The sequence below is a fragment of the Numenius arquata genome, chromosome 8 (assembly GCF_964106895.1).
Source record: "Numenius arquata chromosome 8, bNumArq3.hap1.1, whole genome shotgun sequence".
Lineage (NCBI taxonomy): Eukaryota > Metazoa > Chordata > Aves > Charadriiformes > Scolopacidae > Numenius > Numenius arquata.
In genome coordinates, this window is record NC_133583.1 from 50,914,287 (window position 1) to 50,927,249 (window position 12,963).

A 12,963-nucleotide genomic window follows, 5' to 3' on the forward strand; every position below is an offset into this window, starting at 1 on the left:
TTTATACATTCTCCGGATAAATCTGCAGAGAGGCCCGTGGAATTATAATCGATTATCCATTTCTCAAAGTCACTTAAGGGCCCTGAGCTACAAGCTAAAGTGCCGGTGCTGCGAAGAGGCATTGGGTATGCGCCGGCATGTGCAGGTGCTGGCGCGAGGGGAAAATGTGGCAATGACCCTGCGTGCTGCAAGCTGATGAATCTATTTTCTTGTAGGAAATAGTTTTGACAGTTCAATATCTGTGTTTTCGATATGTGCCCCACACACCCCCAAGGGAGGAGAGGAGAGGAGCTGGAAAGTGGGGGGAGGGAGTGGGTGGGAGGCAAGGAAAGACTCTACCCCATCACCCCTTCGAATTATAGACGGATCAGTATATCACCAACTTAACAGGCTGCCCTCCAAGTCAAGGGCACGGAGACGCGTGGCTGCCTACAAGCGTCTGCTGTGGGGACAGGATAGGGCTGGAGCCCCTCTCAGGGTGCCTTGCTGGGCTGCAGCGTGACCCACAGCGAGCCCCCCACCCACTGCTAGTGGGGTGGTCCCCAAGCTCTTGTTTCCCTGGCAATGGTGAAGGCAGAGGCCCATTTCCACGCTGATCCTTTCTCTCAGGATGCGGCCAGATCCTTTGCTGAGGACGCAGAGGAGCAGGAGGATGAGGCATGCCAGCAGCTGTGGTCTGGTGCAGGATCGTCCTGCAGGTTTTGCTGGCAGCTGGGACATGTGGGCGATGGGATAAGGCTGGGAGGGAGAAGCCCCTCCAGCGTTCCCCAAGTCCCCATGCAAGGCTGTCACTCCAACTCACTACTGCATCCCGGTTTCTGGTGTGGATTAAGCAATCAGGGCATGGCGCAGACCCGAAAGTGCCTGGGATATTGGACTCCAGCTCTCTTACGGGCTCCCAGCCAGATACAGGGATGTTCCTGTGAAACTCCCACCTTCACTAGTTCCCACTGCCGTTATTTTTTGGCAGCTGAAGAAGATACTTTGCTCCAGGTCTTTCCATCCTAAGAACTGATGCAGAGCATGGATAATCAAGGCACGCGTTGGCGATGCAGTTACACAGCTCTTCCTCTCCACCCTCTCCCACCAGGCCAGCAGGAACCCCAGCCTGGGGGACTGGTTCAGCAAGGGACAAAAAGTGACCCTTGTAAGAGCAAGCAGGGCCAGAGGCCAGGCATGCTGGTGCACCCAGCTGCCACCCCTGGGTGCACAACCCCAGGCATGCTAGGTGGCCGAGGAAGAGGAGGAGGGATGGTGAGGAAGCAGAGCCATTCCCTGCACTCAGTCCAGCCATGGCTGCACAGACGCTGAGGGCAATGCGAGAGCGCTGGGGTCTCCTGCCTGCCTGCCTGCCTGATGGGGAGTGTGCTGGGTTCCAGTGCCTCGTTTCACAAGCCCTGCTCTGGAAAGGCTGGCTGAGGGCCACAGCGTTTGCAGAATTGCATGCATGGCTCCTGGGTGCCATTGGCTCTGGGTGGTTTGCCTGCAGCCTGGTCAGTCTTGGCTGCATGGCGTGACAAGATCCACGGGATAGAGGTTATCTCAACCATGTGGGAGGAAGGAGGTGCATCACGCTCCAGGAGGTCCCCCAGGCTGGAGGGACAGAGCTGTAGGATGCCCCCAGGAGTGTTTCTGCCATGCCACGTTTGCTGAAGCTGGGGACCCCACTGATGCCAGGGAGACTCAGCTGCTCCCCAGGACTTGTGTGTTTTGGAGACAAGGCAGTGGCTTGGAGGAGGCTCCAGTTTCACTGCCAGGGCAGAGGATGGGTGGCAGCAGGAAGGTCCAGCTCTGTGGTCCCGAGCTTGCCCAGACTCATACCTGTCAGAGAAGCTGGAGCGGAGAACAGATCATCTGTCTCTGTCCCTGTCCCTGGTCTGCACTGTCCCGCTTTGGTCCATCTCCAGCCCAGCACGGGCTGTGGCCGGGCACTGATGTGATTCCTCAGGGGAAGCCACCACAGGCAGCCTGCCCGGCCTGGAGCCGCGAGGGAGGAGGGCAGGGACTGAGGCAGTGCAGCCCCTTGGCTTGCTCTTGGCTCTCCTCTTTCTTTCTCTTGTGAAGCCCGGGAAGGCATTTCTGCTTCGCTCTGCGGAGCCTCATTGAGCCCAGGAGCAGTGCCATGGGGAGACGGGGCCACAGCCCGTCCCAGCCCTCATCTTCCCCTCTCCCTTCCAGGTCCCCGTCACAGTCTCCCTTTCCAGCTCTCCCAGCGGTCCGCGTCCCTCTCATCGAGGATTCATTGTCTTGTCAGCCTCTAGTTAGCCGGCATGCGTGCGAATCATAAATTACCCCGCCCGGGCCTCTGCTATGCTTCAGCACAGACAAAAAAATTGCACTCCATCACCGTGTCTCCCGGCTTTTAGTGGTATTGATCAATGCTGCTCCCTTCCCGCCCCCCCCCTTTTCATTTTAACCGAGCCGGTTAAGTGCAGTATCTTATTTTGTGCTGGGACAAATGAAAAGAATATTAGCAAGGGCTGAAATATATCTCTTTTTTATCTCTCTGCTACTTTTTTATTGAATCTTTCTGAGTAGGTGGCTTTCCGCAGGATGACAGCCTCATGACAGGCTCCTCATTAGAGCCGAGACAGTAATTGTGATGCATTTCCCTGCGCGGCCTTTTCACTTCTCTCCCCCCCTCCTGCCTTTCCTCCTCTCTCCTTTTCCCCTGATTTGTAAAGTGATTGGATGTACAGACTCACTCAGTTTCTTAAATTATTGCCCAGCTCAATCCATCTTCCTCTGCCCCACGCCAGGCAGCCATGGTCTCCGCAGATGGAGAGCCGAGGCCGGGATCGCGAGCGGTGGGGTCGGGTGCTCGGAGGGGCTCCTCACCTTTCCCTGCTGTTGGGTTGCCAGCTCCCACGAGAAACGTGGTGTCGGAACTGACGGGACGTGTAACAGCTTTCAAAGAGCCTGGGGTGCTGCTAAACACGCATTTTTACTGAGCGACCCGCAGCATCACCTGGGACTGGATCTCCAGCTGGCGTTTGGCAGCAGCACTCTGCCAGTTTTCACCAGTCCCCTCCAGTATCCAGCTTGCCTGGAGGCAGAGATTCAAGAGCAACTCTTTTCTTTGGAAGGAAATTAATATTTTAGCAAGCTTTTCTGCCTCAGATCCCACCATAGTTTTTAGCCTCAGGAGAAGCAGGTATATTTGCTAAGCTGCTTGGCAGCCTGGGCACCCTACCAGGGAGCAGTGCTGGGGATCAGGCCCTTGGTGGGGATACAGGGGGCTGAGTTCAGCTCTTTGCTGCATGCTGGGTTGGTCATGAGGTTGTAGAGGTCCCTTGATCTGTCTGTGCCTCTCTTACCCCAGCTGTATAGGGCTGCCTGCCAGCCAGCCCTGCGTTCCTCTTAGTTGGGTTCCATGCAGGAGCGGCCCCGTGCCATGTCCAGCACAATCTGAGTCCAGCTTCTGCCAGTGCCCTGTGTCAGCTTTGCACTGTGACACAGGAGTGGAGAAGAAGTGACTCCTCAGAACACTGTTCTTGCACAAAAAGTCACTTTTCCAGACCCCTGCTCCCTTCCTGCACGCACAGACCCCCAAAACGCATGTGGTCCAGGGAGGGGCAGGTCTGTGCAGCGCAGGGTGATTCCTCAGTGATGCGGATGCACTTGATGCTCTGTGGGGTGTTTGCAGAGTTAGTGCTGTGGATGTGGTTACGGCCAGATGCTGAACCAAGATGCAGCATCCGAGCCTGGAGTCATCTCATGGCCATCCCCAGTGCCTGGGTCTCCACCACCCTGTGTAGAGCTGGTGCAGGAGGGGATGGATCCAGGGCGCACGGTCCTGAGCAGCAAGCTAAAGTCTGCATCCCACACAGCAGAGTTCTGCATCCTGCACACCTGGGCAGGAGCCCAGGGAAGGGAAGGGCCTGCTGGGAGGAGCAGGACATTCCCTGACCTCAAGCCACCCCCTGTGCAGGTTTTTGGGGACCATGTATCTTTTGGACCCAGCCAAAACCATCAGAATCCAAGGCGGCGCCCAGCAGGCAGGATGCAGTCCCATGGGGATGGCACTGGGAGCACACCAGTAAATAACACAGAGACGGGAGAGCGATGAAAAATTTTATTCGGGCGCCCTCACTTTATTACCAAATACTTTTTGCCTCTGCTGTTATTCCGGGGTGCTCTGCACTGACACGTGAACCATCTCCGCCTTCCTCGCCCCGCCGTTGTCATCCTCCCCCGGCTGCGGCACGGCCCCTTAGCTGCCACTTACTGTCAGGGCTCCGCGAGCTTCATCGGCTGCGGCACGGGCTCGCCGGGAGAAGAGCGAGCGTTTGGCTATTTCCAAGCTAATATGGGGCTTTCTTTGAATTATTGTTTTTTGAGCTGGAAGGAAAGGAGGCTTGTCACACGAGATATCTGCTATCAGTACACAAATAACAGCAAGCCCATCATCGAATGGAAAATAATCGCCGCGGAAACCGAGTTGCGGGGGAGCCGGGAGGGATTATTACAGGCGCTGGCAGTGGCGATGCTGTCAAGGAGCCTGTGTCAGCACTTCCATTACCACCCACCTGGTTTCAGTGCAGCCCCCGAAGCGGCGCGCGGGGCCGCAGGGCCCCAGCATGGGGTCATTTCTATTCAGAAGAGTTTCAGATCAACTGGCTTTGATTGGGTTTAAATGATGGAGTGTTTAAGAGGGAGAGAGAGGAAATAGGAGGGCGAGATGGAGGGAGGCATCTTGGAGGAGGGGGAGTTTGGTACTCAGACAAGTGGAGAACAGTTTCAGATAGGAGAAATCAGGAGTTGGGAAAGGAGAGCTGGTTCTCCTGGGGGCAAGTTTCAGATGACTGCAAGGAAGGACTGTGGGGAGAAGATGTCCCAGCACTTGGGCAGGTACACTGGGGTCTGCCCAGTGAAAGACTGTCAGGACCCAGCAGGGAATGTGCTCTCCTCAATCGGTGTCCCCTACCCACTGCCACCACCTGTGCCACCCATGGTGGCAGTCGCTGGGAGGCACCTGGCTGTGCAGTAAGCCGTCAGCAGAGCTGAGCTATTGAATTATAAACAATTTATTCCATTCATTTGGCAACATGCTGAGCTCCTAGGGAGAGTGAGCCCTCACACCTTGTAAACTTTGCTCATTCAGAGTGACTTGGGAGCATCGTCTACTCCATGCTGGGTAGTGACGCGGAGCTGTATACATCACTGCTGTCACAGCTGTTGGCGAGTTGGGTCCCTTTTTCCCCACTTAAATTCTCTCCAAAACAGCATTTCCCATTCTGCTCGTGAGGGAAAGGCTCTCCCCACCAAGCCACCCAGTCCTGGCCTGCAAACACCTCATGATGCTGTCAGCCCTCTGTCCCAAGGCACAGACACAGGGTGGGAGAAGGGATGGCTTCATGCCTTCACACCTATTTGGTGCCACACTTGCATCCCCGGTACCTGGGTACCATTAGCAGTCACTTTGTGGTGAATCACACCTGACTCAGGGGACTTATGTTGGATCGATATTGGTGTAACTGAAGGCAGGATCTGGCCCTCGATTCCCAGCAGGATCAGGAGGGTTCGGTTCGGTCCCCACCTGGGCTGGGATCCATGTGCAGACGCCCTCTGACGGAGCCCGTGGACAAATTCCTCCATGCAGGGGTACGTCTGCGCATCGAGCCCTCGGCTTTCAGAGCAGGAAATATTCGGTTTCAACACTTGGAGTTAAACATTTCCGCGGAGCCCAGGAGACCGTGCAAACAGCGGGAGCACCAAGGCTCTGCCTTTTCATCTCTCTGGCACTGGCGAGCGGGGGGTCAGCAGTGGGGGAAGCACGGCAGAGCCGAGGAGGGTAAACACTGGAGCTGAGCCTACCGAGTAACCAGAGAGCGAACGGGAGAGAGAGGGGCAAAGAAAACAAAAACACAGCTGCCAAAAAACAAAAGCCTGAAAAGAGCCATTCAGGGTCTCCCAGGAGCGGGTTTGGCACAGGGCAGGGAGGGAAAAGCGGGGAGCACTCGCTGCTGGGGCAGGCGTGGGTCCAGCCTACTTGGGGATATGGACTCTTTGCTTTGCCCTGGGCAAATCAACTCCCTCTGCTCCGTTGAGCCGGGTAAGCACCTACACCCCAGCATGGTCCAGCCACACACACAGTGTGGCATCCTTTGCTTTTTCATGGGTACCAGGATGTCCCTGCTCTGGAGAGGAGAGACGGGATATACGTATCTCCCTCCACCTTTGCATTCACAGCCAAAACCCGAGGACTCGCGATGCCCGTCCTCTCCCTCCCCACAACCCAGCATCCCATGCCACGGAGCTGGGTACCGCTGCCCAACGTGACACACCACAGTGTGGGCGTGTGCCAGGCTTGGGGGCACACTGCAGATGCAGATGCCACTGATTTGGGGAGATGCATCCCGCTGACAGCCTCTGTGGCACTGCGGGCACACAGTGGCTTTCGCAGACCTGGGGAGGCTTGCGTAGGTGTCCTGCTGGCACGGGAGATGATCCCTCCCTTCTGCCTGTCACTCACACTTAGCCCTGCTCCTGCAAAAGCACGGTTGTCAGCCCCTTGGGCCAGGAGTCGGGGCTCCTTCTGGCTCCTGCTTTGCAATCTGTACGTCAGGGACTTGGCTGCATGTCCGGGTCCCTGTTCTCCTGCCCTTCTGGAAGCCCTCGCTTCAGTGCAAGCACCCACCTCCCACACTCCCTGGAGTATGGGGATTTTCCCCGGCTGTCACAGGGATGCAGGGTGACAGCTGTCACGCCCTTCTTTGGCATGAATTTGTCACCGTATTATTGTTGTAACTGGTGGGTAAGGCCATTGCTGCTCATTTCTCCTGCTGGCCTGGGCTGGGGTTGGGAGTGGCCATGGAAGGGAGCAAGGCTCCTTCCCGTGGCCTGAGATCCCTCCCGGTTGCCCCAGACATTGAAATCCAAAGTCACCTCTGTTTAGGGACACACACCTCATGGAAGAGCCCTGAAGAACAAGCAGGGAGCGAGGACCTGGGCGTGCAGGAGGTTAAAAAAGCCACCAGCCTGGTGCTACAGAGCTGGTCCCCAGGAGGGACCCCAGCTGCACCTCCTGGGCCAAGGCTGCCCAGCCCAGCACTGCAGTCCAGGACACTCCATCACTTCCATCAGCAAACACACACCCTGGAGAGCAGAGACCCAGGGATGCTCAACCTCCAGCTCACCCTCCGGTGCTGCCGGCAGCATCCCTGCCCCACCAGCCTAAGCTGTGGGTGGCAGATGGGGGGCGGAATTCGCGGGCCCCACGGCGGTGGCCTGGGCTGGGAGTGGGGATGCGGCGCGGTAGGGCGGAGGGCAGGCTGTTTACCCATCCATCTGCACGCCCCACAGCGGGGATCCAGCAGGATTTCCCGTCCGCTCAAAGGCTGCCTGTTTATTTTGGGAGGGAGACTCAGACAGCTCCATTGTTTTGCTGCGAAGTTGGGGTTATAAATAGCAGGTGGTCGGGGACGCTCCTGGGCTATTTCAGGCCCCCGCTACACAAAAGTGGAAAAGCTCCAAGAGGAAGGTGGAATTACTGAAATGCCGACCTTTCCCGCAAGGGTCAGCGGGAACTGGTTGTTTGGGTTTGGGTTGGGTTCTGGGCATTATTTAAACACAAGGGAAAGAGGAGAGAGGAAGATGTTCCCAGTCGGACAGGCTGCATGCTGTGTCCTCCCCGGCAGAAGGGCAGTGGGGATGAGGAGCTGAGGTGCCTGGAGTTTGCCGGGGCTCTGCCTGGGAGCCGTCGGGAGCGGCTCAAATCTGTAGGAGAGGCTGGCTGGGTTTTCCTCCTGGCTCTGCAAATGGGAGAGTTCCCAGCAGCTGGAGAAGCTGGGGAGGCAGGGGATGCCCCATAGCGCTGGCCGGTTCCACCTTGTCCCTCGTACCTCAATTTCCCCTGTCTCCTATAGGCAGGCTGAAGTAAAGGGCATACAATGTCCCGGTGACAGCCCTGCTCCCTCCAGGCACGTACGCTGTGTCCTGCTGGGAGGCAAGGATGAGCCAAGGTGACTCTCAAACTTATTTCAGATCCTTCCTCTCGTTAAATGCCTGCGCCAGGCGGTTGTACAGTGAGCAGCAGGGACCCAGTAAAGCCGCTCACACCAATGTTTTATACTTTGAGAAGGTCTATTCCTTTAATGGGGGTTCATTTAACTGGGCTCTGCCATCGTTAGGAGCCATAAAATGGCACCTTTTGGCTCCTGATTGGAAGGCCACGGTGCACGCAGCCCCCTCGTATCCAGCGCCGGCTGCTTTATTGTGCATTACTGCCTCTCACTCGGATTTAACCAATTTGATCCATGTCTAATACATAAATAAATAATCCAGCAGGAGGGTTCACGTTAGATGACAACAGGCGGCTATAAAGCATGTTTCTCCCCGCCGGAGCCATCTGAGCCGGGCTCCGCACGCCCTCTCATGAGCAGAGCTGCTAATACAGCTGGGAGAGGGGGGCCTGGAGACCCGCGGGCTTCTCCGTTTTATTGAAACTTCATTGTTTGCTCTAGAGTTTTATTTTATGTTAAATAGACGCTGTATATTCCTGACAGAGGGGGCAATAAAGTTTCCGAGCTGGAGGAAATTGGCTTAAGAGCAGGGAGTGAGCCAGGGAGATGTGGCCAGGCAGGGAAGCGGCAGGGAGGATTTGGGGTGAGGAGGGTGTGAGGCAGCACCCCGCTTCCAGGGCAGCCCCAGGGCTCAGCCCAGCTCGGGATCAGGGTCCACAGGCACCCATAGATCTCACCCAGGGTTGATGCAGCGCCAGAGCACACAGGGTGGGGGTGGCTGTGTGGTCTGGAGCTGCTGGTGATGTGGGGAGGGCGAGGAGCCCCGATCCAACCCGGGGACGGGGTAAGCAATCCCCGGAGACCAGCAGAACAGCCATGCTGAGCATCCAAGCATCCCAGCTGCTCCCTGCCATCCGCAGCCCAGCACTGTGGGGTCTCCTCTGCCTCCCCACCATTGTGAGCCCACGGAGAATTTCTCTTCTCTTCAGGGGGATGATCCTGAACCACCCAACTTCAGGAGTGGTGAGGAGGATGAACATGGCTCTTCTTAATTTACTGTTATTAGTTAAAAGGAACAGTGAGTAGTGCTGCATCACCCATCTCCCCCAAGTCGCACCACCTGCCCCGCAAACTGGGGAAGCTGGGATTTCACTGGGTCACTCCCGAAATGTGTCTGTTCCTGCTCTCCCTGTAAGACTGGAGAGCCCACGGCCAGGGCTGGAATGCTCTCAGGCCAGTTGCTGTCCCACTGCAGAACAGAGCCAGTCCCTGCCCCAGGGAGTGTGGGACAGGGAGAGAAATGGGGCTATACCAGGAGAAAATCCCCCGGTTTCAGACATCAGCTAGGGCAGGGACCAGAGCAGAGTGCAGACGATGCTGATGGCAGCTGATCAGAGCTAAAGCTTTCTCCCCTCTTTTCCTCCTCGCAGGCAAAAAGAAAGCGACTTTGTTTGACAGCCAGGCTCCGATCTGCCCCATCTGCCAGGTCCTCCTGCGCCCCGGGGAGTTGCAGGAGCACATGGAGCAGGAGCTGGAGAAGCTCACCCAGCTGAACATCAGGTAAGCAGCTCCCTGGGGTCCACCAGCATCCCCGGTTAGCCAGCCAGGGCACAGGAGATGGTGGTACCCACAGCTACCAGATATGGGAGATTTAGTGCTAGCCAGTGGGGCAGAAACCTTTCCCTGAAGTTCACTGCAGAAATGCTTCCCGGAGGGCGCAGACCTGGGGATGTGTGTTCAGGTGAGCAGCTCTCACGTCGCTCACATCCCATGATGGAGCAGGCCTGCAGCAATGGTGCATGCTGCCCCTCGGCTGCCTTCAGCTCTTGTCTGCTTCCCCCAGCACAGCAAAAAGTCCCTCATTAAAAAAAAAAAGAAAATAATAATTGCATTTTAACTGCTACCAGTTATTTAGGAAATGGCTGCAGCCAAGGGTTGGCAGATCCCTGCCCCTGCCTTAATAAAATTCAGCAGCCTTGGAAAAGAGCGTGTTTATTTCAATTATTAATGAATTCCCCGGTCATTAAAAGGTGAGGAAAAGAATCAAACGGCTGACTAGAAGCAAAGTTACGTCACCAGGTGGTAGGAGAGGAGGGAGAGTGTGTGTGTCACTGTGTGTGAGGGCTTAGTGTGCCAGGGCAGAGGGGTGCACGTGGCTGTGCATAGTATGGAGGATGCAGAATCCATCCCTGCCCAGCTTGGATCTTCTTTGCAACTGTGCGAAAGCTGTTGCAGATGAAGATAGAAAGAGGGAGCTTTAGCCAGAGAAAGAGAGACCTCCCAAAATGGGTCCAGGCTGAAATCTCCCAAATTTCAGCACCCGCAGCCCCAGGCTGAGACCCACATCCCCCACGCGTTGCACGGGAAGATGGAGAAGGTGGGGGGCGGAGGCGGGGGGGCAGGGAACAGGCAGCCCATTTATCCCCCGCGACACCCAGTCCCCTTGCGAGCGTAATTTATGGTGTAATTTGGGCCGCATCCAACTTAATAAAGGGCCACTGCAAATTAGTGAACAGGTTTAAATGAACAGAAGCAATTAGTGCTCAGAGGAGCCCATCAAAGAAGTTGGGCCAATATCAGAGTGAAACTGAAACCGCAAGCCAGGAGCGGAGGCTGGCTGGCGCGAGGCGGTGATGGGAAGGTGGCGTTTAATGGGAAAGGAAAGGAAACCCTAAATCATAAAGCATGACAAGGGCCATTGTGGGCCAGCTGACAAATGAAAAAGAATGGCAATATTCCTTTAAATAACAGCAGCAGTTAGAGAGGAGACAGCTCTCCCTGGCTTGCCCTCGCTTCCCTGGCCCGCTCCACTCGGCCACGCAGGCGGCGAAGAAGAATCAAGAGGTCTTTATTAATTATTAAATAACGACTCCCTCCGTAGTGTGATAGATAACGTTCAATCTAGTCGATGGATTCAGGCGATGGAGGCTAATCTGTAACACAGCCGCTCGGCACAGGGACGGTCTCTCCCAGTCCCGGAGGGGAGCCATGCAGGGGCCAGCCGTCAGCAGCAGGCAGGGCAGGCAGCAATCGTGGGCAGCAGGACACGAGTGGGTCGAGCTCCTGCATGCTGCCCGGCTCCGACGGGGTGGCTCGGTGGTCTAGCGGGTGGCCCCTTCTCCCATTCCCCCACCTTTCCCGCCTGGAGGAGCCGGGAGCAAGAACACATCAACAAGAGGAGAGAGAAACTAATAATGATCTCAAATAACCCAATAAACATAAAAATAAAATGTAGGCCTATAAACGTGACGGGCACCGGCAGCCCTGGCCGCTCCCTGCCAATACCGACTCGTTACCGAAATGGCTGAGCAGCTGTTACTTATCAGTCTGATGGGGAGAAGCAAACCGGGGGGCTGCTTTCCAAGGGCCTTTTTTTTTTTTTAATTTAAAGAGGATGCAGCCAATCATGGCTTGTACTGTTAAGTTTTAATAAACCTTAATGATTTGCAACAAAATCATAAATTTCCAGCGCCCGGGGTTAGGAAGGCGGATCCCCTCCTGCCCGCCGAGCCTGCAGCACTGGAGTCTTGATGGGCACCGCAGCAGCTCCCGGGCATGGCACCGGGGCTCCCCATGTGCCGGGATGTCCCCCGAGGCAGCGTGGTGGTGGGGTCAGCCAGCCGAGGTGCTGCCACAGGGGCAGATCAAAAGGAGGGGGGAGGGTGGTGGAGAAGTAAGGTGGAGGGGTTGCCCCACACCATCGCCTCCAGCAGGTGTTGAGGACTCACATGGGCTTTCAGGCATCACCGAAGCGGGGAGCTCGGCATCACTCAGAGGAGGGCAGAGGAAGGGAAGGAGGAAAACTCCTTCATCAGGGAGTGTAGCGATAGGACAAGGGGTAATGATTTTAAATTGAAAGAGGGGAGATTTAGATTAGATACTAGAAAGAAATTCTTTACTGTGAGGGTGGTGAGACAAGACACTGGAACAGGTTTCCCAGAGAAGTTGTGGATGCCCCCTCCCTGGATGTGTTTAAGGCCAGGCTGGATGGGGCTCTGAGCAACCTGTTCTAGTGGGAAGTGTCCCTGCCCGTGGCAGGGGGTTGGAACTTGGTGATCTTTAAGGTCCCTTCCAACTCTAACCATTGTATGATTCTATGATTCTATGAAAAGGGATTCCTCCAGGTGATCACTGGAGCTTCGTGGGCCTGAGGTATAACAGAGCTGTAGGAGCCACCTGGATGATGCTACCCATGGTCCCAGCTCACCAGGAGCCTGGGGTTGCATCCCACTCACACCAATGAACCCCTTGCTCAGCTGGCAGGGATGGGGCTTGCCATCCCCCAGGGATAGAGACAGCCCTTCTTCCCCATGGGCAGTGCTGGTGTGACCATCCTGACCTCAGGGCAGGGACATCTCAAGATCTACACAGCTAGAGAATCACATGGCAAGGCAGGAGGAGCCATGCTGAGGCACAGGGCAGCACCCACCCATGCCAAGGGGCTGTGCATGCCCAGGGGATGGACACTGGCCATCGGACTGTTGATGAACATCACTCAGGAGGACCCAACCCTGGTGCAGGGTCAAGCTTTCCCTTGAAAAAGCCAACTTGAGTGGGAAAGAGGGACCTGAGTTTCTAGCTCTGCTGTGTCTTCTTGGTGTGTCCAGTCTCCCAAAGCACAGGGAGAGACCTGCTTGTGGTCGCCCCATGGCTCCTCCACCCTGCGTGGGTCTGGCCGAGCCCCATGCACAGCTCCGTGTGGCGAGGCAAGGCTCTCTGAATGCAAATTTCATTTCTGAGCCACTGGCGCTGTTTCAAGAGCCGGCAGCCTCCGAGCCCTTCTCGGTGTTACATATGTAACAGCCTCATTGAACTTGACATGTCAAATTCAGGCCATTTGTGCAAAATCTCCCTTTAATAATACCGTTTCATTTCGCTCAAATGAGACTTGAATGCATGTAAAATGGAAAAGGATATTTAAGCGCTAACATTAGGCAGATGTCTTGCCAGAGGCCGATTGAATATATGAGATTTTGAAGTGCTTAACACGTTTTCGGTG

The 12,963-nt window shown here is 55.9% G+C and overlaps 1 protein-coding gene across 3 annotated transcripts in view; it reads left to right on the forward strand.

Moving 5' to 3' along the window:
* The window catches only part of RNF220 (ring finger protein 220), a 225,596-nt gene that overhangs the window by 129,160 nt on the left and 83,473 nt on the right, over nucleotides 1-12,963 (forward strand). For all 3 annotated transcript variants that reach the window (XM_074151463.1, XM_074151464.1, XM_074151465.1), the window contains one exon: nucleotides 9,395-9,524. In XM_074151463.1, coding sequence (XP_074007564.1) covers nucleotides 9,395-9,524 — 130 coding nt within the window. The remainder of the gene's footprint in view (nucleotides 1-9,394; nucleotides 9,525-12,963) is intronic.